The sequence below is a fragment of the Branchiostoma belcheri genome, unplaced genomic scaffold (genome assembly GCF_001625305.1).
Source record: "Branchiostoma belcheri isolate BF01 breed outbred unplaced genomic scaffold, Haploidv18h27 scaffold34, whole genome shotgun sequence".
Lineage (NCBI taxonomy): Eukaryota > Metazoa > Chordata > Leptocardii > Amphioxiformes > Branchiostomatidae > Branchiostoma > Branchiostoma belcheri.
In genome coordinates, this window is record NW_017803954.1 from 2,653,980 (window position 1) to 2,676,398 (window position 22,419).

General features: G+C 41.0%; 4 protein-coding genes across 6 annotated transcripts in view; all 4 read right to left on the bottom strand.

Annotated features, from left to right (window-relative positions):
• Positions 1 to 333: 333 nt before the first annotated feature.
• Positions 334 to 4,409, bottom strand: LOC109475656 (peptidase inhibitor 16-like). The gene is made up of 8 exons (XM_019776411.1): positions 4,195 to 4,409; positions 2,921 to 3,051; positions 2,378 to 2,483; positions 2,096 to 2,205; positions 1,795 to 1,886; positions 1,463 to 1,492; positions 1,027 to 1,071; positions 334 to 745 (listed from the first exon to the last, which is right to left on the bottom strand). Exons 1-8 carry the CDS (start codon positions 4,345 to 4,347, stop codon positions 654 to 656), a joined length of 759 nt encoding a protein of 252 aa, XP_019631970.1. The 5' UTR covers positions 4,348 to 4,409; the 3' UTR covers positions 334 to 653.
• A 2,464-nt stretch (positions 4,410 to 6,873) lies between these two features.
• On the bottom strand, positions 6,874 to 13,893 carry LOC109475655 (peptidase inhibitor 16-like). 2 transcript variants are annotated; one of them, XM_019776409.1, is made up of 9 exons: positions 13,714 to 13,893; positions 11,861 to 12,068; positions 10,248 to 10,378; positions 9,737 to 9,842; positions 9,337 to 9,446; positions 9,040 to 9,131; positions 8,694 to 8,741; positions 8,201 to 8,245; positions 6,874 to 7,727 (listed from the first exon to the last, which is right to left on the bottom strand). In XM_019776409.1, the coding sequence occupies exons 2-9, from the start codon at positions 12,011 to 12,013 to the stop codon at positions 7,642 to 7,644; spliced, it is 771 nt and encodes a 256-aa protein (XP_019631968.1). In that variant the 5' UTR covers positions 12,014 to 12,068; positions 13,714 to 13,893; the 3' UTR covers positions 6,874 to 7,641. The 2 variants fall into 2 exon arrangements, with proteins under 2 accessions (XP_019631968.1, XP_019631967.1); XM_019776408.1 differs by lacking the exon at positions 13,714 to 13,893 and adding an exon at positions 12,760 to 12,975.
• A 1,409-nt stretch (positions 13,894 to 15,302) lies between these two features.
• LOC109475666 lies at positions 15,303 to 20,107 on the bottom strand. 2 transcript variants are annotated; one of them, XM_019776424.1, is made up of 9 exons: positions 19,976 to 20,107; positions 18,715 to 18,974; positions 18,171 to 18,229; positions 17,807 to 17,967; positions 17,231 to 17,375; positions 17,002 to 17,054; positions 16,656 to 16,770; positions 16,324 to 16,416; positions 15,303 to 15,940 (listed from the first exon to the last, which is right to left on the bottom strand). In XM_019776424.1, the coding sequence occupies exons 1-9, from the start codon at positions 20,013 to 20,015 to the stop codon at positions 15,919 to 15,921; spliced, it is 948 nt and encodes a 315-aa protein (XP_019631983.1). In that variant the 5' UTR covers positions 20,016 to 20,107; the 3' UTR covers positions 15,303 to 15,918. The 2 variants fall into 2 exon arrangements, with proteins under 2 accessions (XP_019631983.1, XP_019631982.1); XM_019776423.1 differs by having other exon boundaries at positions 15,304 to 15,940; positions 16,328 to 16,416.
• A 1,445-nt stretch (positions 20,108 to 21,552) lies between these two features.
• The window catches only part of LOC109475439 (plasminogen-like), a 9,538-nt gene continuing 8,671 nt past the window's right edge, over positions 21,553 to 22,419 (bottom strand). Inside the window, exons 6-7 of the mRNA XM_019776040.1 lie at positions 22,065 to 22,243; positions 21,553 to 21,807 (exon numbers count right to left, since the gene is read on the bottom strand). Of these exons, the coding sequence (XP_019631599.1) occupies positions 21,553 to 21,807; positions 22,065 to 22,243 (434 nt within the window). The remainder of the gene's footprint in view (positions 21,808 to 22,064; positions 22,244 to 22,419) is intronic.

Here is a 22,419-nt window from a genome sequence, read left to right on the forward strand (position 1 = left end):
TGTCTCGCTGCCACTTACTTCCGTGTTTTGCTATCCCATGATGCACGAGGAGTTGGCGCGAATTTTGAATGAACAGGGTCTGCTCTGACGCTTGTACTTTGGACACATTTTCTGGTTTAGACGAGCAGCTGCTAAAGTTTGTTACATTATGGTGAGTGACGCGGGCTATACATCATATCCATCCATCCATCCATCCATCCATCCATCTATCCACCCATCCATCAAATTGCAAAGCATTAACATTATTTTGTCGATGATAACTCAACTTGAAACATTTACTGAACGATGAAGGAGACAGATTGTTGACTTCATGTCTTTTATTGCTCTTTATCGCAGTAATTCAGCCTCCTGCAGGGCGATTAACATGAGTTCTAGCCTTTCTTTTATTTTATGCATTCATGCAGCTAGGCTTCATATCTTATCCTTTTTAGAAATGCTTCGAATTTGCTGCTATATCGCCGTGTGATAATCAAGCACATTATATGTATGACAACTTTGCTCAGCAATATATATGAAAGATATAATTGGTTTAAAATGCTGTATACATAATCAAACATTTACTTGGCTGTCTCTGCATGCTGTGTGGTATATCATGATGGCATGAGAATATATTCTTTTAGAAGTATAGTATGGCCACATGTAAAAATGCCAAGTTAGTCCCATCCCTGCATCATGTTGAGTATGAGAAGCGTCACAACCACGCCACCTAGCGACAGCATGCTCCAGTGGCGGGCAGCACCGTTATCTGTAGGACAAAACGTAACTTACATCGTAAAACACAGTTTTTATGGAGGAAAATGTATTTAGGTTTCAGAAAGCAACCGAGGAGGCGAAGTATTAAAGAAGTATAATACGACATATCACACACATGGGTATTTTTGTTTCTTCTAGATCTACGTATACTCACTTCCGCGTTCCACCCGCAGCATCTGTAGCCTAAACCACCACTAAACGGTGTACTACTAGCCAGGTACGTTTCTACTGAATTGTGTATACCTACTCGTATACATGTTTATGTACACTTACCTCCACTACACTGGACCGGTGGGAATGTAGTATTGGACGAACCACCTGAAACACCGTACCATTGAAAGGAAGTTTTCAATATGAAAAAGTCGTCAGATGTAAAACACCCAGCCAGTAATGTTAACATCAGATTTATACACCTAACTTTCTTATATATGTGTCACGACAACGATATTGTTATGGGCATAGTTTATCGACGTCAATCAAAATGACACGCCAAATAAATACAATCCTTGATTCATGTCAGACGAATTAACCAATCATAGACCATATAGTTATGCAGGATTTCTACACTGTGAATGAAATGTGCATCGCACGAATTAAGTCAGTAGTTAATTATAGTTATGCATGTTCTACATATTAGAATCATTCGTTTCTCCGTGCCAATGAGCTGTTTAAAAATTCTAAGAAGGCTTAGCTAACAATTGGTATTTACTCGTACCTCCGCCGGCATTGCCAGGGTTACCTGGAAACGACAAGGGGTAGATAGGTATTGGTTTGGCTCATGATTAGGGTTTCTTTCTACCAACAGTATGGCGTGGTTATGTTCACAGAGCGTATGTACAAGAATTACCATATGACTTGGGTGATAAAATATTTCATCACGACGCAACAGAGTTGAAGTGAAGTCTATAAGTTAGAAGATTCACATATAGCACATACTTGCCGTTAACACTTGTGTCAGCTGTTATGTGTTTTAAAAAGTCCATCAAGAAAGTAGCTTTTGCACCATGAACAATCCCTTGTAACGTTAGGGTATATATTTACCGCACAGCTTGTCAGAACAGTTGTTGTTGCCGTTCGCACACTGGGTGCAGGATGTGCCACTGACGTAGGGCTTCTGTCCCCTGAAGTTACCCCTGTAGACAATATGAATATAGGCCAATTGGAAACTCAACACTATACTAATTCCGGGAAATATACATGTATATAGAAACTGTACAAAATGCCTATCCTTTGTCCGCAATAATAGCGAAGTATGAATGCAAAGATTAACACTTCTAAAAGGCAGATACAGTAAGCGGACTACAAATAGATACTGTCTATATATATAAGCCCGCTAACTTACGCTGGAGCGTAGTTGCAGACCACCAGATTGGCGTTGTTCCAGTTGACGGTAGCCAGAGTAGAGCAGAGCTTCATGCCACATCCGAGCTTGTTACTGGAGGCCCACACAACCTGGTGGGAGGTAAATATGAACAATCGTGGTCAGAAAGAAATATTTGTATGTACAATGTTGACTAGATGGAATACGCGCACACGCACGTACGCACGCACGCGCACGCACGCCATTACTATGTATTTAGCAGCCTAGAATCATAATAAAGTTTGACATCGTACATATCCTTACCTGTGTGTAATGTCCGCAGACCTCGCCAGACTTACACGAGTTGCTGCTGTAGGTGTAGTCACACACTTCCTTGTTCCACTTCTCGGTTTCCTTGCCAGCATTGTAGCTGTCAGTTTCATTTGTGTGGCCGTACAGATTGAGAATGAACAAATAGCATGTCATCTGCAGCTGATATAAAATTCTTAGACGGTACTTTAGTTCAGTTTGCTTACTTGTCTAACTGTTCTCAGATTATTTACATTTGCGCCTTTGTAAATACTCAAATCTTACGTGTAACATCACTAGTTCAATAGAGGCTGCTCAGGACTCTTGAGCTCTCTAGCTGGCCAGTTCTGGCTGTAACGCTATTTTTGCCGCCAGACATCTGCTTGGCGATTTCTACTGGTGAGATTCTTGTTAAATAGCATCATGAAATCTTTTATAATATCGTAACTCAAGGCTAACATGATGAACAGGATCAAACTGTATTTGTACAGGTTAAACTATTGATGGAAGGACCACTTGGCGTGGATCCGGCACACATATATACATGTAGTTACAAACCTTCCGGTGCTGGCGTAGATGTTCTCCCCTACCGACGACCCGGAGTAAGTGGCCTCGGGACTGGGGTTGTGTGCGAAGTCACAGCCGTCCGCCCAGCTCTGAGCTATGGTCGCCAGACTATCGTCCCACTCCTGATAAGGACAGGTATACGGCACAAATATATAGGATTGATCATGCATGGCGGTACCAGTTTTCTTATGCTAGCAACGATGTAATAATGATGATAGTCAGAGTGATAATAGTTTAATATCAACTCGTTGAGATGAGGTCTTACTTGCAATGCACTTCACACTGCATATAATAGAGATCACCACTCTTTTGGAACACGTGTACCATGCATTGTTGTGCGGCGACCTTGTACTTTGTTTGGTGCGTGCGAACAACAAATTTGACGATGTCATACGTGACAAGCCTCAATCATGTTGCCAACTTATAACACAGCCTTCATGCCCCTCGTATATCTTAAAACACAATGCCGTTTGTCTCATGCCTGCAACATAATGTCGCTGTACCATATCACCCATCTTGATGAGCGGTAGATGCAGTAGGGCTAAACGCTTAACGGTAGATTTTATTTTCGTACCACGTGCGCGATGTTTGCGGTTTTAAAGGCCCTGTCTCTTTAAACTGACTAATCATACACGTCCTTTTTTCTTTACGAGGTGTTATCTTTGGGAAACATGCGGCGGGTGATGTTTCCCGCTGTTCACATGTTGAGGAGTTGTGACTAGTTCATGTAGAGAACAGACTTTTGTTTTAGCACAACAACACTTCCGTAGACCACAATGTGGTCCAAATGTGGTCTACAAATACATCAATTACAACTTACAACTCTGTGGTGTATACGCTATGCTTTAACGGTGCGCACTCGAGAGGCGATGAAATCATATTCCGTTGTATATTTGTCACATCTCCCATAACGTTATACATACCTACAAGTATTAAGCAGGCAGCCGCAGTCAGTTATGTTTTCCACGACACGTCCTTCCTTTTCCAAACAGTCCCCGACAACATAATCACTTCGATATTTTCCATGACTATTCTTCAAAGACCAGTCGTACTATATGTCTTTTTGTCATATGTTGGATCGTGTTCCTCTCAGATGTCTTCTTTTCTTACACCGTGAACTGCTATGCTGATGTTACAGGGAGATATTTTAGTATTAAATGAATGGTTAGCTCATCTTTGATTCAACCAAACCTTCAATATGCTGGGTTTATCTTTAGTGAGTACACCGTTGAGAAAAAACGACGGTAGACAATAGAATACCTCACCATGTACTCCATGTTGGCAGCTGTGGGGCTGACGGCTGACCTGTAGTTGTTGTGGGCCTGTAAGATCGTGTTGATCTGATCCTGTGACAGAGAGGTGGCTCCAAAGCTGCCTCCCACAAACAGCAGAATCGTGGCTACACTCAGGACCTGCATGTTTTCTTCCCTGGTGCGGCGAATGTCTGTGTTCTATCCTTCCGACAGAGGCGCGGTAGTATGTACTGATACTCCCTTCGTCACATCACACGAAATGACACGTAGCATGCACCAAGGAGCTTGATGTTTAAGCTAATTGGATGCACGTAGTCCTTTGTTATCAGAACACTCCTGATTCCCTAACCTGTCGTGAGTTGAACAATGGGGAAGGCGTGGTGGTGATGGCACGCCCCTCTGAGGAATCCAGGGGACAGTTTCAATAGTTTTTTTATGTATACCAAGGAGAATATTTAGATACCCTGTGTATACACACGTCAAACTATAAAAACATGTTGATTGTTTTGATTAAGCCATATCTGTTTCAGTTTTCTGAAACAAGGATGAAATGTCTTGGTGTTGTCTTAGTTGACATCCAAAATTTCTATGCGCAAACAGATCGTTCTTCTTTACTGGTCATTAACTATTCATAGAGCTAATTGTCGTTCTTGATGAAGTTGACAGGATGAGATAGGATAACGACTATACTGATCTCATATCGGCCATAATACGGGGTAACCGTACCAACGTTTGCCATGCATGAAAATATACAATTAAGTATACACACGCATATATCACTATTAGTTCTGTATCTCAGTTTTGAAAGCAAAATCAACTAAAATACTAGAAAGGCCAATATTTGCTTTGGAGCAAATATAGCGATGGGTTCACCACATTTTACGACATGGCAGGGAAAGAATGAGAAACACTAGAAAGGCCAACATTTGCTTCGGAGCAAATGTAGGAATTTCACTCCATACCCTTCCCCAAACAAAAATGAGAGATTCTAAATAAATCATACTGCAATTATACAAGGACAAGCTGTTTGAATCTCGACAGGTATTTACAAAACTGGCACTTGGCAATTATCTCCCTTTTTTTTTTACAAAGATACAACGACACGCACTTTAAATCTCGACAGCTTTACTTTACACTTTTGACGAGATTGTAACTACTACTAACGGAAGCAAAATTTTCACGGCCTGAGAAAAATGGACATGTTCACGGAAGTATATATTCACGGTGGTGACAGTTGCAGGAAAAAGAAAGTCCGGGAATTATTTCCTAACTGTAATGATAAGTTCACAATACAGAGGTGACAGTGAAAACCGTGAACATTGACCCCCCGCTTGCGTTGCGGTACAGTGAAAAAAAATCGGGAATTACAGCAATCAATTTACTGAGTATGTTTGCTTAGTTTCCAGATGTTTTGTACTTGTAGTTTTTAAATGAACGAAAACCGATGCGCGCACAGATGTTACTTTTGTGACAACATCAAAGTGATTTTGGTTTGTATGTTGAAAAATACAAAAGACTAACATTCGAAGTTCTTGAAATTCTTGAGTAAGAACAATCAGTTTTGGAATGTTAAAAGCAAAGCAATGGATATTAAAACGAAAATGTTAAAATTAAATGTTGAAATTGTTAAAATGTAAAATGGTTAAAATGGTTAAAATTGTTGAAATTGTTAAAAATGTTAAAATTGTTAAAAATTGTAAAAAGGATAATTAAAAATATCCAGTGTACCGGGGTTCGAACTCGTAATGTCTGGACTTGCAGCCCTGCGCGTTACCAACCGAGCTATCTCGACACGTTTCCATTACTCTCTGCATTGTATGTCATATAAAGTGAACAACATGGCGGTAACGATCGCTTCAAGTACTAGTAAGGGACTTTCTAGGAGATAGCGTTACACTCTACAATTTTGGTGATTCTTCAGAAATCGATAACAGAATATATAATACTAGTCGGTGAAGATTGTGGAAAATTGTTGATACCGTGGCGCGCGCGCGTGCGCCGACGATACACATTACGTACCGTTGTTTACAGTACTCGCGGGGCGCAGGTCATTGACCTCCCGCTTGCGTTGTTCCAACAGAGAAGAGCAAAATATCTGCCAGTTTTTGCGTCAGATTTTCAGTGTTTGTTAAAATCATATACAGGCATCCATGCAGCTATAATTCTTCCAACTAGTTCGTAGTTAGGTGAAATGTTTATAGGAATCACACGAATCGGTATCCAATATCAGAGTATCATGGCCCACGGCCGAGACCGCGTGGACCAGCTGCGCTGGTACGTGAAAATGGTAGTAAATAAATTAATTAGCCAACAGCCAATCAACAGCCACATCTGCAAACATGACCACACCTGCTTGTATGCCCATATTTGGGCCTTCCCCCGAATTCCTTTCTTATTACGTCACGCGCGTACGCCACCACAGTACTTTCCTATGGGGACCACTAAAAAGCAAATAAAACGATTGTAAAAGCTTGTATCAAAAAAATTTAAAAAACGCCTAAGGGGATTTACCCACTCTACCTCTATACGAAATTACAGGTAATTTCGCCCAAAAATGAAGGAGTTGAATCAATTTAAAGAAGTGGCAGGAGAAGAAGGAGAAGGAGGAGAAGAAGAAACATCAGAAAAAGCAATATGGGTTCACCACCACTTCGTGGTGTGGTGAACCCATAATAAACGCCAATAGTCATAGAAAAGATTTGTAATGTTAGAATGTAAACTGTTTCGATTAAGATGTAACACGGCAATCGTGTAATAGCCATATTACTAGCTGGTATACATGTAACTGTATTCGATAGGTTCAAAGCATAAACATCACTTTGAACAGCCTGATTACTTTACATTACATTGAACGATGAAGTAGATAGAAAAGTAAATTTGCTGACTTCAGATATTTTAGAGCTGTTCACCACAGCTCAAGTCTTTGTTAAAGACAGTTTAATGATATCTTTACTGTGTAACTTAACATATCCTAATCCAAATATCTGCGCGTTTTACCCTTTCTATAAACAAACACCAATGACGAAGTAATAAAAAATGAAAAACACCATTTGAAAAAGAACGTGCCTAATGAGTTGTAGCCTTGCTCATATACATGCATGCTGTATACATATATTGCTGCTAAATTGTGATAATCAAATAATATGTATAACAACTATTTCTCAACAATATCTATGTAAGATATGATATTCCTACATCTTCTAGTATGTATACAAACTATGATATTTTTTGTGATACTAATGATATACATACATGTATATTCAAATATTTTCTTGATTGTCTCTGCGTGCGCGTGCTATAGTATATAGTACATGTATAAAGCGTTGCAAAGAGAATGTATTCTATTGGAACCGTTAATTTTACGGCCACATGTTAAAATGCCATGTTAGTCTCATCGTGTATGTGATCGACTGCTCTACAGCCGACCGATGATGATGATGATGATGATGATGATGAGTCTCATCCCTGCATCATGTTGAGTATGAGAAGCGTCACAACCACGCCACCTAGCGACAGCATGCTCGCGTGGCGGGCAGCACCGTTATCTGTAGGAAAAAAGCCAATACTTTTGAAGAAACTAACTTACATCGAAAAGACAGTTTTCACAAAGGAAAATGTATGCAGGTTTCAGGAAGCAGCCATATAGACTTTGTACAGGTATATGTATGATCATGGTACGACTTATTTGGCAATCATTATCAAATAAGTCGTCCTCGATCATAATGTCAGCCCTACAAATGGGTGAATCTAGTATGAATTTCCAGATGTCAAAACATCAATGAAGCTACGTAAAGGGGAATATCCTTATAGGAGTGAAATCGATCGTGATGCGGTATTTCTAGGTGAGGGGGCGCAGCTACTAGTGGTATGATGTGTCACATATGTACATATGTTTTCTTTTCTCTCCTAGATCTACTCACTTCAATCTTCCATCAGTACTTGAAGCCTAAACTTAACCATAAGTTAACCATAAGCCTAAACCATCACTTGAAGTGCCCTAGGTCCTGATCAAACTTACCTCCTCCGCCCTGGTTGGGGGTGGATGTAGTATTGGACGAACCACCTACAGCAACATTAAAAGGAAGTTATCAGTCATTAACAAGCTCAACAGAAGTAAAATATTCCCAGCCAGTAATGTTAATCTCAGATCAGTCAGATGCATACATCTTCTATTAAAGTATTTTTGTACTACGTTAACGATATTGTCATGGCATGATCATAGTTTATTGACGCTATCAGTCAAAATGATACTAGTACGTTAAGCAACTTACTATGCAGTCTTTGTTTCGTGCCAGACAAATTAAAGAAATATAAGAACTTGTAGTTATTTAAATCTAGAATGTCTCTCTTGTGAGTGACCACACCATGGCGTTGCACGAATTGGGTCAGTTGTGAAGGTTTTACCACCTAGATATACGTTAGAAACATTTTTTACAGGTTCCTCCGCTTCAAAGAGCTGTTTGAAAATTCTAACAATGCATAGCTTGCAGTCGGTACTTAATCGTACATACCTCCGTTGCCACTGGGAGAACCGGTGGCACCAGTGGCACTGGGAGAACCTGGAAACAAGAAACGGTCGACATGAATGTATGTACACGAATTATTATATAACTTGCTAGCATGCTGTGGATGATAGAAGTACATACCACGATACGTCAGACATAGAAGTCTATAAGTTAGAAGGCTAGGGAAGTCTATAACTTAGAAGTTTTGCAAAAAGGACATGCTGTCCGTTAACGTTTGTGCCAGTTTTTCAGTTTCTTTCCAAATTCTACCACAGATAGGGGGGCATAGTGCCCATCTAGACTTAGCTATTACACCATGACTGACACCTTAATACAGCACATATATAATTACCACACAGGTTGTCGGAACAGTTGTCGTTGCCGTTCGCACACTGGGTGCAGGATGTGCCACTAACGTAGGGCTTCTGTCCTCTGAAGTTACCCCTGTAGACAAAATACGGAGAACAAAATAAGTCAAAATCAAAAAATAGTTCCCGAATTATGTATCAACATATGCAGCATTAAAGAAACACCTATCATTTGTCCGTAATAATAGCGAAGTATGCAAACACAGATGTTTCACGTTCAATAGACAGATGCAATGCGGGCAACACTAATAGATACTGTCCATACAAGCCAACTGACTTACGCTGGAGCGTAGTTGCAGACCACCAGATTGGCGTTGTTCCAGTTGACGGTAGCCAGAGTAGAGCAGAGCTTCATGCCACACCCGAGCTTGTTACTGGAGGCCCACACAACCTGGTGGGAGGTAAATATGAACACGTACGTGTGCACAGGAAGGAATAGTTGTATGGTATGTACATCTTAACGCACATACACATACACAGACACACAGACAGACAGGCACACAGACACACACAGACACACACGCACACGCACATACACACACACGCACATACACACAGACACACGCGCACAGACTTTAATAACATACACTTTTGTTCCTTTCCATGCAACGTATTTGTCATTTCTATGCATTTAATCAGATGTTTTTGATGACTAAAGTATGGCATTGTATGTGTCCTTACTTGTGTGTAATGTCCGCAGACCCGGCCAGATGCACACGAGTTGCTGCTGTAGGTGTAGTCAGACACTTCACTGTTCCAATTCTCAGTTTCCTTGCCAGCATTGTAGCTGTGAAATGGCAAACATCAAATGATTATCATACATTTAATTGAAATAATTTCTTATAGCATAGAAGGTACTAAATAGGTCGACCTTTTTTATAGACCTACATTTGTGCTTTTGTTTAAACATAGCAAGTCTTATGTAACAAAATTTCCTACAATTTCTCCACTTAAGATTTACAAGGATCTGCGGTTGATGTAATACAAACTCTAGTTCCAGATAGCTAACTCTATAGGCCATATTATGATATGGTACTATTTGTGCAATTCTTCTTTAACAGTCATAAAATCTCTTCGATCTTGGAAACCTCGTCATTCAAGCCGAAAATGATGTACAGGATCAAGCAGTATTTGTACAGGTCGGAAGGACCACTTGTCATGATTTGTGAATCCACCACACATAGTTACAAACCTCCCCGTGCCGGCGTAGATGTTCTCCCCTACCGACGACCCGGAGTAAGTGGCCTCGGGACTGGGGTTGTGTGCGAAGTCACAGCCGTCCGCCCAGCTCTGAGCTATGGTCGCCAGACTATCGTCCCACTCCTGATAAGGACAGGTATACAGCATATCATGGCGGTGTTTTCTTCATGCTAGCAACGATGTATACGTAATAATGATGACAATCATTGTACGAGTGGTCAACTTGTACAATGATTGTGATGAGGTCCTACTTCACACGACATACAATAAAGATATCACCACTCTTCTGGAGCACGTGAACCATTGTTGCTGCGACCTTGTTCTTAAGAGTGCGTGCAAACAGCACATTTGACGACGTCATACGTGACAAGCTTCAATCATGTTGCCAGCTTCATGCATCCCGTATATTTTGTCAACACAATGCCTTGATATTGTCGTGACTCATCCCCGTAACGTTATTTAATTCTACAATATTACCCACATGAATTGCAGTGGATTATATTTTGAATTTATAGCGCAATATTATTTGTTTTAAACTACAACATGTACTAGTAATCTCCAAGCAGATCTTTGGTTGCTGTAAGGCAGCATCAAATTGGCCAGAACCGCAGAACGTATTATTTACTAGCCAGGCAGTATGTAATACGCCACCGAAAACAAAAACGCATAAAAAATATAACCTCCATGACGCGTAATAAGCCTAAGTCTAAGCCCTCCTTAGAGACTAGTTTTTGACCCCAAGCTTTGTTTTGAAATTATCGTTACAAACCGACTAACCATACACGTCAATGTCACTTCTTTACGAGATGTTATCTTTGGGAAACATGCGGCGGGTGATATTTCCCGCTGTTCACATGTTGAGGAGTTATATCGAGTTAATGTTGGGTGGGACTCTTCCTGTTTTACAACAACTTAACACTTCTGTAGACCACAATGTGTGGTCTGTAAAGTTAACAAACACATCAGTTACAACTCTGTGGTGGATATGTTGTGTTGTAACAATGCGGACTCGAGAAGAAATCATATATTCCATTGTATATATTTTTCATATGTTCTACATATAATGTTATACATGTTCCACGACACGCCCTTTCGCAGTCCCCTTAAGCTTTTCAAAACAGTTCCCGCAAATATGTTTACCTCTATATATATACCTCTATACGATATTTTTTTCGTACCATTCTTCTCACTTTGCTGGAAGGAACTCGTACTAAACGTCTTTATGTTACAAACTTGTCCCATGTGTCTTGTGTTATCACTTGGATATTACAGGGACGTAAATGAGTGGATAGGCCACTTTGTCGAGCTACCTTCAAGCAAATTGTCAAAATGCCGGGTTTATCTTTTAGCTTGATTGACAAGTTATAATTATTTGATAAGAATGTGTGTAGAAATACTTTGTAGAGGTTCCTTACATGAGTTGTATTAGAGTCGGGAGTTAGATATCAGTATAGACGATTTGTTAAGACTTTTCTACAAATTCTAGCTCCCAGTGTCCGAATTTCTCTAACATATTGTCCTCACAGGTGTTTTAGTACAGATTAGCATGGCCGTAAGGGTACGTTCAGCAAACAAACACCGATGTATAACGAGAGAATACCTCACCATGTACTCCATGTTGGCAGCTGTGGGGCTGACGGCTGACCTGTAGTTGTTGTGGGCCTGTAAGATCGTGTTGATCTGATCCTGTGACAGAGAGGTGGCTCCAAAGCTCCCTCCCACAAACAGCAGAATCGTGACTACACTCAGGGACTGCATGTTTTCTTCGCTTCTATGAGCGTCGTCTGGCCTCTGTGTTTTGCTTGGGTCACCTCTGTAATTGAAGAATCTGCTTTGTAAAAGTTCAGTTGTTATGAAACACCGTCAAGAAGACATATGTGGGATACTAAGGTGCGCCTCAGCTGGCAGCCGTCCACAAACTTTCCGTGTGGAAATGTCAGGAACATAGCCTGGTGTCCAGTCTATCTCGGCTCAGGGGATGGTATTCTTCGGGGCTGCAGAAGCTCTTCCCCGCCTGACTCAGCTAGGTTCCCCGGTAGGTTTTGCACGACGGGACTTCAAATAGATCTCGTGGCGATGCTAATCAACTCCAAGCATACAAAAGTGTATTACAGGCGTAACATTCCTGCCGGGCAACGCTAGCCAGTTTATCTAGATGGGGGAAAACTACACTGTATCGAGCTATTAAAGCCCCGAAGACAGCCTACCCCAAACACGATAGACTGGGCACCAGGCTATCAGGAACACTAATCCTGTCACAACATCACCACATGGAAGACTTGAGCACAGCGATGCTTACATATCCCCACAGAGCTCTCCTGGTCTGCAGGAAACTTGAGCCTCCATACCAGCATCATGTGTCCCTCAGACGCACGCTAACCAACCTTCGTGCTCACCTTTCTAACGATTGGAGGAGGATACGTGTTTGCATTTCTAAAGGTTCTACGCTTCCCATAATATATGCAATATATTACCTACAATATTGTCTTCACATCAAAACTAACCTGTAGCTCTGCCCAATGGAAGCGGCTGACCCGTGTTGTGTTGTGTTGTGTGTGAAAGAGAGATCGAGACTTGTCACACAATTTACTAACTAGGACGACTTCGTGACATCCCAACTAACGCATGCTGTGATCAGGGACCTTATATACAAGTAATTAAGTTGGTTGATTGCATGCAACTCAGACCACTGACCATTTGTCGCCGACAACCTAATCCCTATAACTACGACGTTGCCACTAGTAACACCAAAACAATGAATGTCTAAAAGGGCCTGATGGCGTTTCTGAGAATAAACAGATACTGTGCCTAATGGTTCGGATTCAATAGAACGTGACATGCAAAAGACAACAAAACAAATCACCAATTACTGCGTAATTAGTTTCCAGCAGGTTCTTTCGTTGCTTTGCTGGCTGTGCACTTGTTACGTTGTCTGTATGTGTAAAAATGTTGGAGCTGTTGTTTTGTATATACTCAAACGTTTGCGATAGTTTATGACACTTAGATGCCACACATGTGTCACGAATTGAATGTACTTGAATGAGTCATGGCTTGCTTTTGGCTACACACGTTTTATATTCTGGTGGAACGACATTCTCACAAGTTCACATCAATAAACAGTCAGCCGAAACTTTCCATTTGTACTTTGTCACTTAACAGGATCTAAGTTATCAACATAAGACCGAGGCACCACAGTCACACACATCCCACGATTTTTTGTTGCACGAATCTGACTTTCAGCTGTATCAAAACCGGCCACTGACAAGGACTTACGGCGGCTTTTCTGTCACAGTTTGTACGACATGTCTACAGTACATGTGGTGCGACTGTCCTAGAGCTGTCGTATGTGACGTATGTCACAGGTTTTTGCAATTGCATGTCGATAAAAAATAAGTTTCCACCATAAAAGCCCGGACACCCCGTGGAGACATAATGTTATACAAAAGTCATGTACTTACGTGTTGAGACGAGGAGGTTTACTATCGGTAACTTATTCCCTACTTTCCTCCTCACAGAGACGGTCGCCTGTTTGCACTGGTAGTTTGTTTGCACTGATGCTCACTTCGTCATGTGAGAAGACCGAGATGCACGTATACTGTTTTGTCAGCAGAATACTCCTAATTCACTCACCTGCCCTGAGTTGGACCCTGAGTGTAACAATGGGGAAGGCGTGGCGGCGATGGCACGCCCCCCTGGGGAATTCAGGGGACAGTTTCATTAGTTCTTTATAGTTACATGCGTGTATACATCGTACGCATGTAACATCACACTTAAAAATCCATGCTGAATGTTTAAATCAAGATGCATCTTTTTCAACTGTCTAAAACATCGACAAAATGCTTTTGACGTTCATATCTAACACTTCTATGCGCAAATAACAGATAATTATTCTTTACTGGTAATAAAACGGATTCTGAAGTACTCATAGAAATTGATTGCATTGATTTGTTGATCCATATCTTAATATCATGAACCCCTTTCGCTATAGAATGAGCGGGTCAAACTCATACACGTTACGTTCTTTCCAGTTTTGAGTTTTGAAACCGGGGCATACACGGCTTCATTTCCGTACAAGTATTCTTCAAGTCTAAACTGCTAGCCAAACCTAATTTAGCTGCCGAGTCCCCAACTGCGAAGAGGACGACAGGGACTCGGCAACTAAATTAGGTTAGGATAACAGGTTTCTTTAAGAATGCCTTTAGGCGGTACCTAACATCCATTTGTCAGTGCAGAGACAGAGAAGCGATAAAGATAGGAGTTCACTGATTGTCAAGAAATTCAGGGTAGCTGGGCCCGAAAGCTGAAAGTAAAGCTTACAAAAATACCACCAAGGTTGTGCTTGTCCCGTTTGTTTGAGTTTTCAAAACCCGTGTCATATAATTTGGAAACCGCACACAAAAGGGATTTCTACTAACGTCCGACCGCTTTTTGAAACTATTCAGTCGTATCCAGTGATGGAATTACGGAGAGATGCCAATATGACATGCTCTATTGTTAACTATCTTGGACACATACACTGGTAGACTGAGAACTAATACCATAGCTTAACGAAGAGTCCTAAACAATAGATGGTGTACCACTAAAGCTTTTCGTGTCATTGAAAAGGAAAAACAGAATTGTTTACGAAAAGTGTCCTGTATGATTATATCAAACCACCTTGTAATCTTGTGGACGATTTGTAATATTATCATTTGTCGGGTGTACGTATAAGAATTTCATGTAATTCAGGTATGTGCCCGTAGAAATTACAGCGGAAGTGTTTGTTGTGTTACGCTAGTCCAACTCTTTTGCCCAAAGCTTTTCCAAGTAATGCCAGAATATCTCATGCAAACAAACAGTACAAAGCTCTTTCTGCCCCTGAAGCATAACGAAGTATGGGCACGGTGTGGGGGATCACAATGACTCTTCAGTGGACTACATCGGTGAATTAGCTCGATTTACTTTCAAAACAGATATGATAAGGGGGCTATTCTGTTTCTCTTGCCTCGACAGTAAGTAACACATACTTGAATTCGCCCATCCATACCTTTTCTGACCTTAATGACTTTATTCCATGAAAATATACAATCAAATGTACAGGTGCAACCATGTTACAATTGGTTGTTTATCTCGATTTTAAGAGCAAACTCATTTAAAAGTACGTACTAGTTAAACGTTACTTTAAAAGATGATAGTAATAGAAAAGTCATATTCTATGTACTGTCAGAACTGTTCGATCAAGGAGTTACCTGAGAGCACGGCAGTTGTTATTTCTAATTCTTACGCTTTTTCGAATTGAATGTAGCTTCGAGCTTGTCAAATAGTAATGCATGAGGACAAGTGTTAACATTTGATGCGCTCCTGTACTCATAATACTAGCGCGTTTGTAAGATTCCACTTAACTTGATAAAATATTCAACAAACGTTAACTTTCTATTACCATATTCCAATATCCATCTAAAACAATATATACAACCTTCAACACAGGTATAAACCCCCTTTACTGAAGTTACGTAAAAGGTGGAGTGAAAGAGGTGCATTGAGGTATTTCGACTCGCTCAGTGAGCGTTCTATGATGTGTCATATTATAAGGTTTGCCAACTAGATTAAATGTCGTGTTTACTTTTACGATCTGCTATCTGTGACTGAGGTCGGGTCCAGTCGTCCCCAGTCCTTGTGAACCTTCATACTCGGGGTTTTGTGTTCCTATAATGGACAGAACCAAGACGTTAATTGTTTGTTTGATTAAGTAATTACTTGTCCAGTAACATATCAACCAACATTCAAACCTACGTCACGTCGTCATCACTTCGACTGGAATGTACTATAAAGTATACATCTGATTCCATTTATGAATGCATATCTATCACTATATTGTATTGTATTTTATTTTATCAAATAATAAAGTTAGATTAATACACGAGTATGAATAGTTTGTAGTTGTTAACAATCCATGTTATTTGCTATACATTGTATCTGGACAATTATTGTGCAATCAACTTTGACTATCTTATAATAGTTATATGGTGAAAAGTTTGAGATGTTTGGCAATACAAGTATCCATGACATAACTTGTTGCATATGTGTACATACCCCCGGAGGTCTCTGATGTCCAGACGGAACATTTCTTGTCATCCACGTCGTTTGTGCCCTCTAGGTGCCTCGTACTGTACCCCTGTGTGCTACATTTCCATGGATGAAATCATGATATCAACGCGATAGGTAAAAGTAAAGAGACATTTCAAATAGTCTACATCAATATATTACGAAAGGTAGATAGAACACGTCACTATCAAGTTGATTAACATAATCTCACATTATTACATACATTATATCATATCATATCATATCATATCACATATTACCATATCATATCATATCATATCTTATCATATCTTATCATATCAGTGCTGTTAATTACCTTGCCCGCGGCACAGGAGATCCTGTTCTTTTCCAGCGCCGTATAGCGTAGAGTACGCAGGTCAGAGTCACCAACAGACCCAGGGCGATGATTAATATGGACACAATCCCTATAGCTGGGAACAAAAAAGAACAAAAAGTAATAAACCAGGTTTCATTAGAGTCAGACCCTCGTATGAAAGATGACGTTTTGCAAAATCTTCTGATGAAAACCTTCTGATGAAACTACCCTTGTTTAAGTAAACGTTTGGGAATATGGACGGTATGAGCAAAGGGTATGGTGTACTTAATGTTAATACTAAGCCCTACCGCACCGAAACAAGTGAGAAATATAAAACAATATATACTTCTTCTGTCGCATCTTGCACCTGCATAGTGAATAAAGGGCTCGTAGATGCACCTGAAATTACAAAGAAAAACTGAATGAAAACGTTCACATCGAATTGTATGAAATTATCAGAATTAAGCGACGATTTAGAGAAAATATTTAACTGGTGTTGCTAATACATTTTCCTTAGAATAAAACTGGCTACTATCAAGCAGCGATTGAAGTAAAAGTTAAGTTTGTAAACATACTTGCACAATAATTTCTCGGACCCGTCGTCCTGACATGTTCCACCGTTGGTACAGTAATGCGGGTTGGCGTCACAGAAGGGGAAGCAGTGATGTCCCAGACGCACACACTTCACGTCTCTGGACTCTGTCGTTGCTGTTAAAGCACCTGTGATGATAAACGAGAAATCGGAGATTTCAGACTTCCGGGAAGTGTTTGGGGTTTCCTGAATGTACATGTACATGTACTAGAACTGTGGATGGGTTGTATGATGTAATTAATCGGGTATTACAGTACTAGTACTTCCTGAATTCCTCCACCCACTTACTCCCACCTTAGGCCTGCGTTCTAGTTCACCTTTCGGCTTGACCTTCCTATAAATCACCTGTTAAAATCACCCCACTTTCTTGACAGACAGACAGACAGACAGACAGACATACAAACCCACAACTCAGCCACACAAAACAGTATTTCCGTACCCAAAAGTAAGAGAAAAGAAATCACAAAACAAAACACAACACAAAGACTACCAAAATCTACTAACTGTATTAAATGTTTCTAATCGATGGCGACCCGACTCTACTCGAATATGAACTCACCCGTATCTGATATATAAGTCACGTTGGCCACCTCCAGCTCCCCCAGTCTCCCATTTTTGTCGTCGATGTACTGTTTCAGTCTGGCGACTGCCCGAAGTTTCATGATCCCCAGAAGACTGATCCTAAATACTACGTTGATGTCAATTATGGCATTGTCTGGGCTGAAAAAAAAAAGATCATTTGAAGGTCATAGTTTGTGAGTTCAGCAGTCGTTTTAGGCAACAATAATGATGTAAACGTTTGTAATTTCCGCTCAGGATAATTCAACAAAGTACAAACTTACAAAATGTTGTTATAAAACACATAAGATACAGTAATACAGTGGAATTCAGCAAAGAGGTGTTGATCATCATGTAGATCTTACCTGACTATCAAAACGTCGAGACGTAGAAAACTGTGATCTACACTGTACGCCTTAGATGCCTAGAAAATGGCAAATGCAAAATACCATGGGTTAGAAACAATGTGCTTTTATTGGACCATCAACATATTGTATATTTAATCTCCAAGCAGAACTTCAGGGGCAAAATCGTTACGGTTTCTGGACCGCAGTGACCGGAGCCCCAGTGGCCTTAATCTGGTCAGACTGCTCCGAAACGTCAGCAACTTTGGTTGGTTGTACATGTTGTTCGGGGGAAGGCTCTGAATGTGTGACATGTGATTTCTATATAGTGTAACATATTCTGAAATTAATTGTCATGCGATACACTGAAAAATTAATTTAATGTATCACGTATCAAGTAGAGTGGGTCTTTATACTAGGCTATAGTCCTCATTTTGTGCATGCATATGATTGGGTGATGAGTTAAAAAGCATACACAAACACAGCAAAACGACGTATTATACATAGTCGTCCTAATAAGAAAATGAAAGGATGCAAAAAGGTAATTAAAAATAATAAAGCATACCTCTGATCTAACATTTGTCACAAATTCCAGGAACGTTGGTGACGTGGTATCACTAAGATGAGCTGGTAACGACTGTTGAGCCAGTTTGAGTTGAATGAACACGGAATACGGACTGTGTGAGTACTGCCGACCGGAAACACCACTCGACTTTGATGACGTAGAATCCACGGGAGATCCGGAAGTGACGTCGTCATTGGACGACCCATTTGGAAATGAGGCTGCTGTGACATGCGCAGATGGTACAGAGGAACAGCCCAAGGCTGGCAGAATGATAAAATATCAACGTAAGATAGGAGTGGACCATATCAATTTTATTACTAGGCTCTCTATTATTGGAGGGAGGGTGCACAAACTTATGCAGAAGGTAACTTAGAGATACTGGCTTCAAACAGGTAAAAAAAAGGGAATATGACTGTCCAATCTAGGTTTTATTTTGAATTGAACAAACATGAACCAGAGTTAATGGTATAATATTGCGCACAGAAAATAATTTTAAAAGCATGACAGAACTGAGGTCAGCACAGCACTTTTCATTTACAGATGCAAGCTGGAGATAGAACCGCCTCTCCCGTAAAAGTAACGTACGCATTATTTCACCACGCACGATTCAATCGTGTGATTCTAGGGATATCGATAGAAACATGGTATGTTTTTTTTTCAACTTTACTGGCAGGAAAAACGACAACATATATGGCGCCAGAGGTCAAATTCCTAGTGTCCACAGTAGATTGTCCACATTGTATTCCTGCTGTGGGAAGCGAAAATAGGTATGCAAATTACTTGTAGGTATCTTGGCAAGACGTCCTATGCGATCTGATTTACCAAATGCACCATGCGTACACAACCATGACAGTATCATACTAAAGAAAGCTGGTACACAGTGGTTCGGATTTCAGCGTGCCGTCTTGTGGTGCCTTGCACCGACCGATACTCACCTTGATAAGGTAAATACCACCTGAGGGTGATGCAACACATGTCTCTTTGTTTAGAGCACCTAACAATGGATAGCGTGAGAGGAGGGGCATTTTGTCTGACCGTCAGTGTCCCAGTTAGATCTCCGAGCAAATATCTACATTTTTATCTAAAAAAATTTGAGCCTTTTAGCGTCACCGGGAATTTTCAGTTTTTTGTGCATGCACGAAACGTGCGAAAGAACTATGAATCTAAGTTAGCTATTCGTTAGTGTCAACATGCCTGAAGTGCATCCATTGTAGTTCCGTTCCATTTCTTTGTGACAAAAGACAGTCAAATTGCAGCATACCTGTGAAGAGTACCCAAATAGATAGGTCGGAGTCCCGCATGGCTGCCGTTTGGTGTCACTTGTAGCTTACGTGAGATTTATGGAGCTGCAGGATCCCCGCTGTCTGGGGAGGTAAAAGGATTAGAAGAAATGCCCGGATTTGTTCCGGGTCAAGGAGCTAGATGGCACTGTTGACCAAATATGGTGTCGTTTGTTGTAGAAAAAAACCGGTAGTACCTGAACTGACTCCTAGAGGTCGTTCATATCAGTCACATTAGAGAAGTTCATGGAAAAAGGAAACAGTCTTCATTTTATGACTGGCTCGAGCAGTCTTTACGGTGCAATTACAAACTGTGTACGTGAATTCAGTCTTGATTATGTAGACATATGTCCAACCTTACGGAAAACATTGGTAAATGTTCTCTTAGTGGAAATTGTATTGATCTAAGTTGTTATACTCTTTCTTCACCTGCCTCTATAATATCACACAGTTAGGCAACAAGTCAGTGTACGAGGTGCGTGCAGGACTGTCATCTCTACTTGGCTGTGTTTTCACCTCTATTATAGTATTAACGTCTACTCAATCATGTTGGAACGTTCTTTGTTCAGACGAGTTGACAGAAGATGATTAACCGGTCGTCTCTACTGGCCCAAGGCATCCTTGATAGCTGGCCGCAACATGACTCTAATCAGTTTTAGCTCACTAATCCGCAATACGTCAATCATCAATTGAAAGCAGACCTCAACTTTGCACTTTGACATGCGGTTTGTTTACGTTTGTGGTTTGCTCAAATTAGGTTATAATTGCATACCACAGTTAGTCGTGCATGATTCAGTTGTCTTCTTACCGTTCTGTCACAGCTTGCACGGCGAGAGGGCACGTTTAACGGTATCCCTAGTAAAGTTTGCTGCGTTTTCGAACTGAAGATGTTTCTATCGTGGAAATCTACAGCATATGGAAGAAGTATTATTGTAGGAATTTGTAAGCGAAATGTATGTAAGTTACCGTGGACATCAGATCTCATATCAGTCATCCAGGTACTAATAATGATGACACCATAGGATGTCTTGCAGTTTTTATTGAGTATCCCCTACAGTGCAGTGGTATCAACTTTCTGCATATCAGAGCTTAATCGTAGCCTGTGTTACACAATCTCTCGCAGAGGCTGATTGGGCACTCTGTCTCGAGAGCTTGTGACCATACACCTCTAACTCGAGAGATCCATTCCCAGAACTACCCATAGGATCTCAGGATTCTTTGTCACCATAGAAACCAGTCACAGCCTCCGGCACCATGGTAACAGACAGTTCTCACTCAGCCTGACATAGTAAGTTAGCTGGTATATATGCATAGATCAACAGGAAAGATATTCCCTGACTTAGAGATGACGGCCATAAAGCTTCTAGGGTTCTGCCCGGCGAAAGTGCATTCTAATCAGGCAAAGTGTAGTCGTAGATCTAGATCCTGTCCTCATTTCTCGGAATTTGGTTTCTTCCTTTCCTTTCCTTTCCTTTCCTTTCCTTTCCTATCCTTTCCTTTCCTATCCTTTCCTTTCCTATCCTATCCTATCCTTTCCTTTCCTATGTATAATTTGGAATCAGTCCTCACGACTGGTGGCGAACAGGTCGAGTTCACACAAGAACGCACGCTTGGAGCTACACTCTCCCAGCAGCCACTTGTACCCGTGCAGACGGCTCACGTAGGCACAGTCGTTGTCCGGAGTGTTGGAGGACCGCATGTACCAGCTGTTGACGCTGTACGGCACTCCGTCGCTCCACATCAGCTTCTCTTCCGTCTCCTGGTCACTCAGGCCGATCCACACGGTGCTCTGCCGAGTCTTGCGAAATCTGATCTAATGAAAAGATTGTAAAAAAAAGACTAACTAATGGTTTATGTTGCATCGTATATTTCCAGATGTCTTTTCAGGATGAAATGGTAATACGTATGGCTTAGTCGTTGATTAACTCTTTGTGTACGAGCCTCTCTCTCACTCTCTCTCTGTCCCTCCCTATGTGCATGTGTTTTGGTGTATTTGCGTGTATGTGATAGCCCCTGTGTCTGTGTGCTATTTTCAGTGGCAATATGTCAACATGTTTTGTTTGTGCTCACCAGTACTTGATCTCGACTCTTCTTGTCCCTTGTAGTGACCAGTCGCCCTCCCTCGGCTCGGCAGGTGTCGGTAGCCTGTCTGTACGTTGTGGGTCTTTTCTCGAAACGGTAACAGAGAAACCGCCTATCGCGCCCGTGAGCTCGAGGTTTGCTATAGCCTTTTGGACACACCACCTTTCCTGCCGTGTACATGAATACGGTTTATGATCGCAATGATGTATACAAATCGTGGGGCATATAAAAATTCCACTAAATACATTCTGCTGGCTGAACAAGCATCAATTTCCACACACACACACACACACACACACACACACACACACACACACACACACACACACACACACACACACAC

Excerpts from the sequence above, each read along its gene's own strand:
- LOC109475656 (XM_019776411.1), bottom strand. The coding sequence starts at position 4,347 with ATGCAGGTCCTGAGTGTAGCCACGATTCTGCTGTTTGTGGGAGGCAGC. Across the intron at positions 2,206-2,377 it reads TCTGCGGACATTACACACAG|GTTGTGTGGGCCTCCAGTAA; the intron begins GTAAGGATATGT and ends ACCTCCCACCAG. Across the intron at positions 1,887-2,095 it reads GTCTGCAACTACGCTCCAGC|GGGTAACTTCAGGGGACAGA; the intron begins GTAAGTTAGCGG and ends TATTGTCTACAG.
- LOC109475655 (XM_019776409.1), bottom strand. The coding sequence starts at position 12,013 with ATGCAGTCCCTGAGTGTAGTCACGATTCTGCTGTTTGTGGGAGGGAGC. Across the intron at positions 8,742-9,039 it reads CTGTTCCGACAACCTGTGTG|GTTCTCCCAGTGCCACTGGT; the intron begins GTAATTATATAT and ends TCTTGTTTCCAG. Across the intron at positions 8,246-8,693 it reads TTCTCCCAGTGGCAACGGAG|GTGGTTCGTCCAATACTACA; the intron begins GTATGTACGATT and ends ATGTTGCTGTAG.
- LOC109475666 (XM_019776423.1), bottom strand. The coding sequence starts at position 20,015 with ATGCGGGACTCCGACCTATCTATTTGGGTACTCTTCACAG. Across the intron at positions 17,968-18,170 it reads CTCGACGTTTTGATAGTCAG|CCCAGACAATGCCATAATTG; the intron begins GTAAGATCTACA and ends TTTTTTTTTCAG. Across the intron at positions 17,055-17,230 it reads TCCGAGAAATTATTGTGCAA|GTGCATCTACGAGCCCTTTA; the intron begins GTATGTTTACAA and ends TTGTAATTTCAG.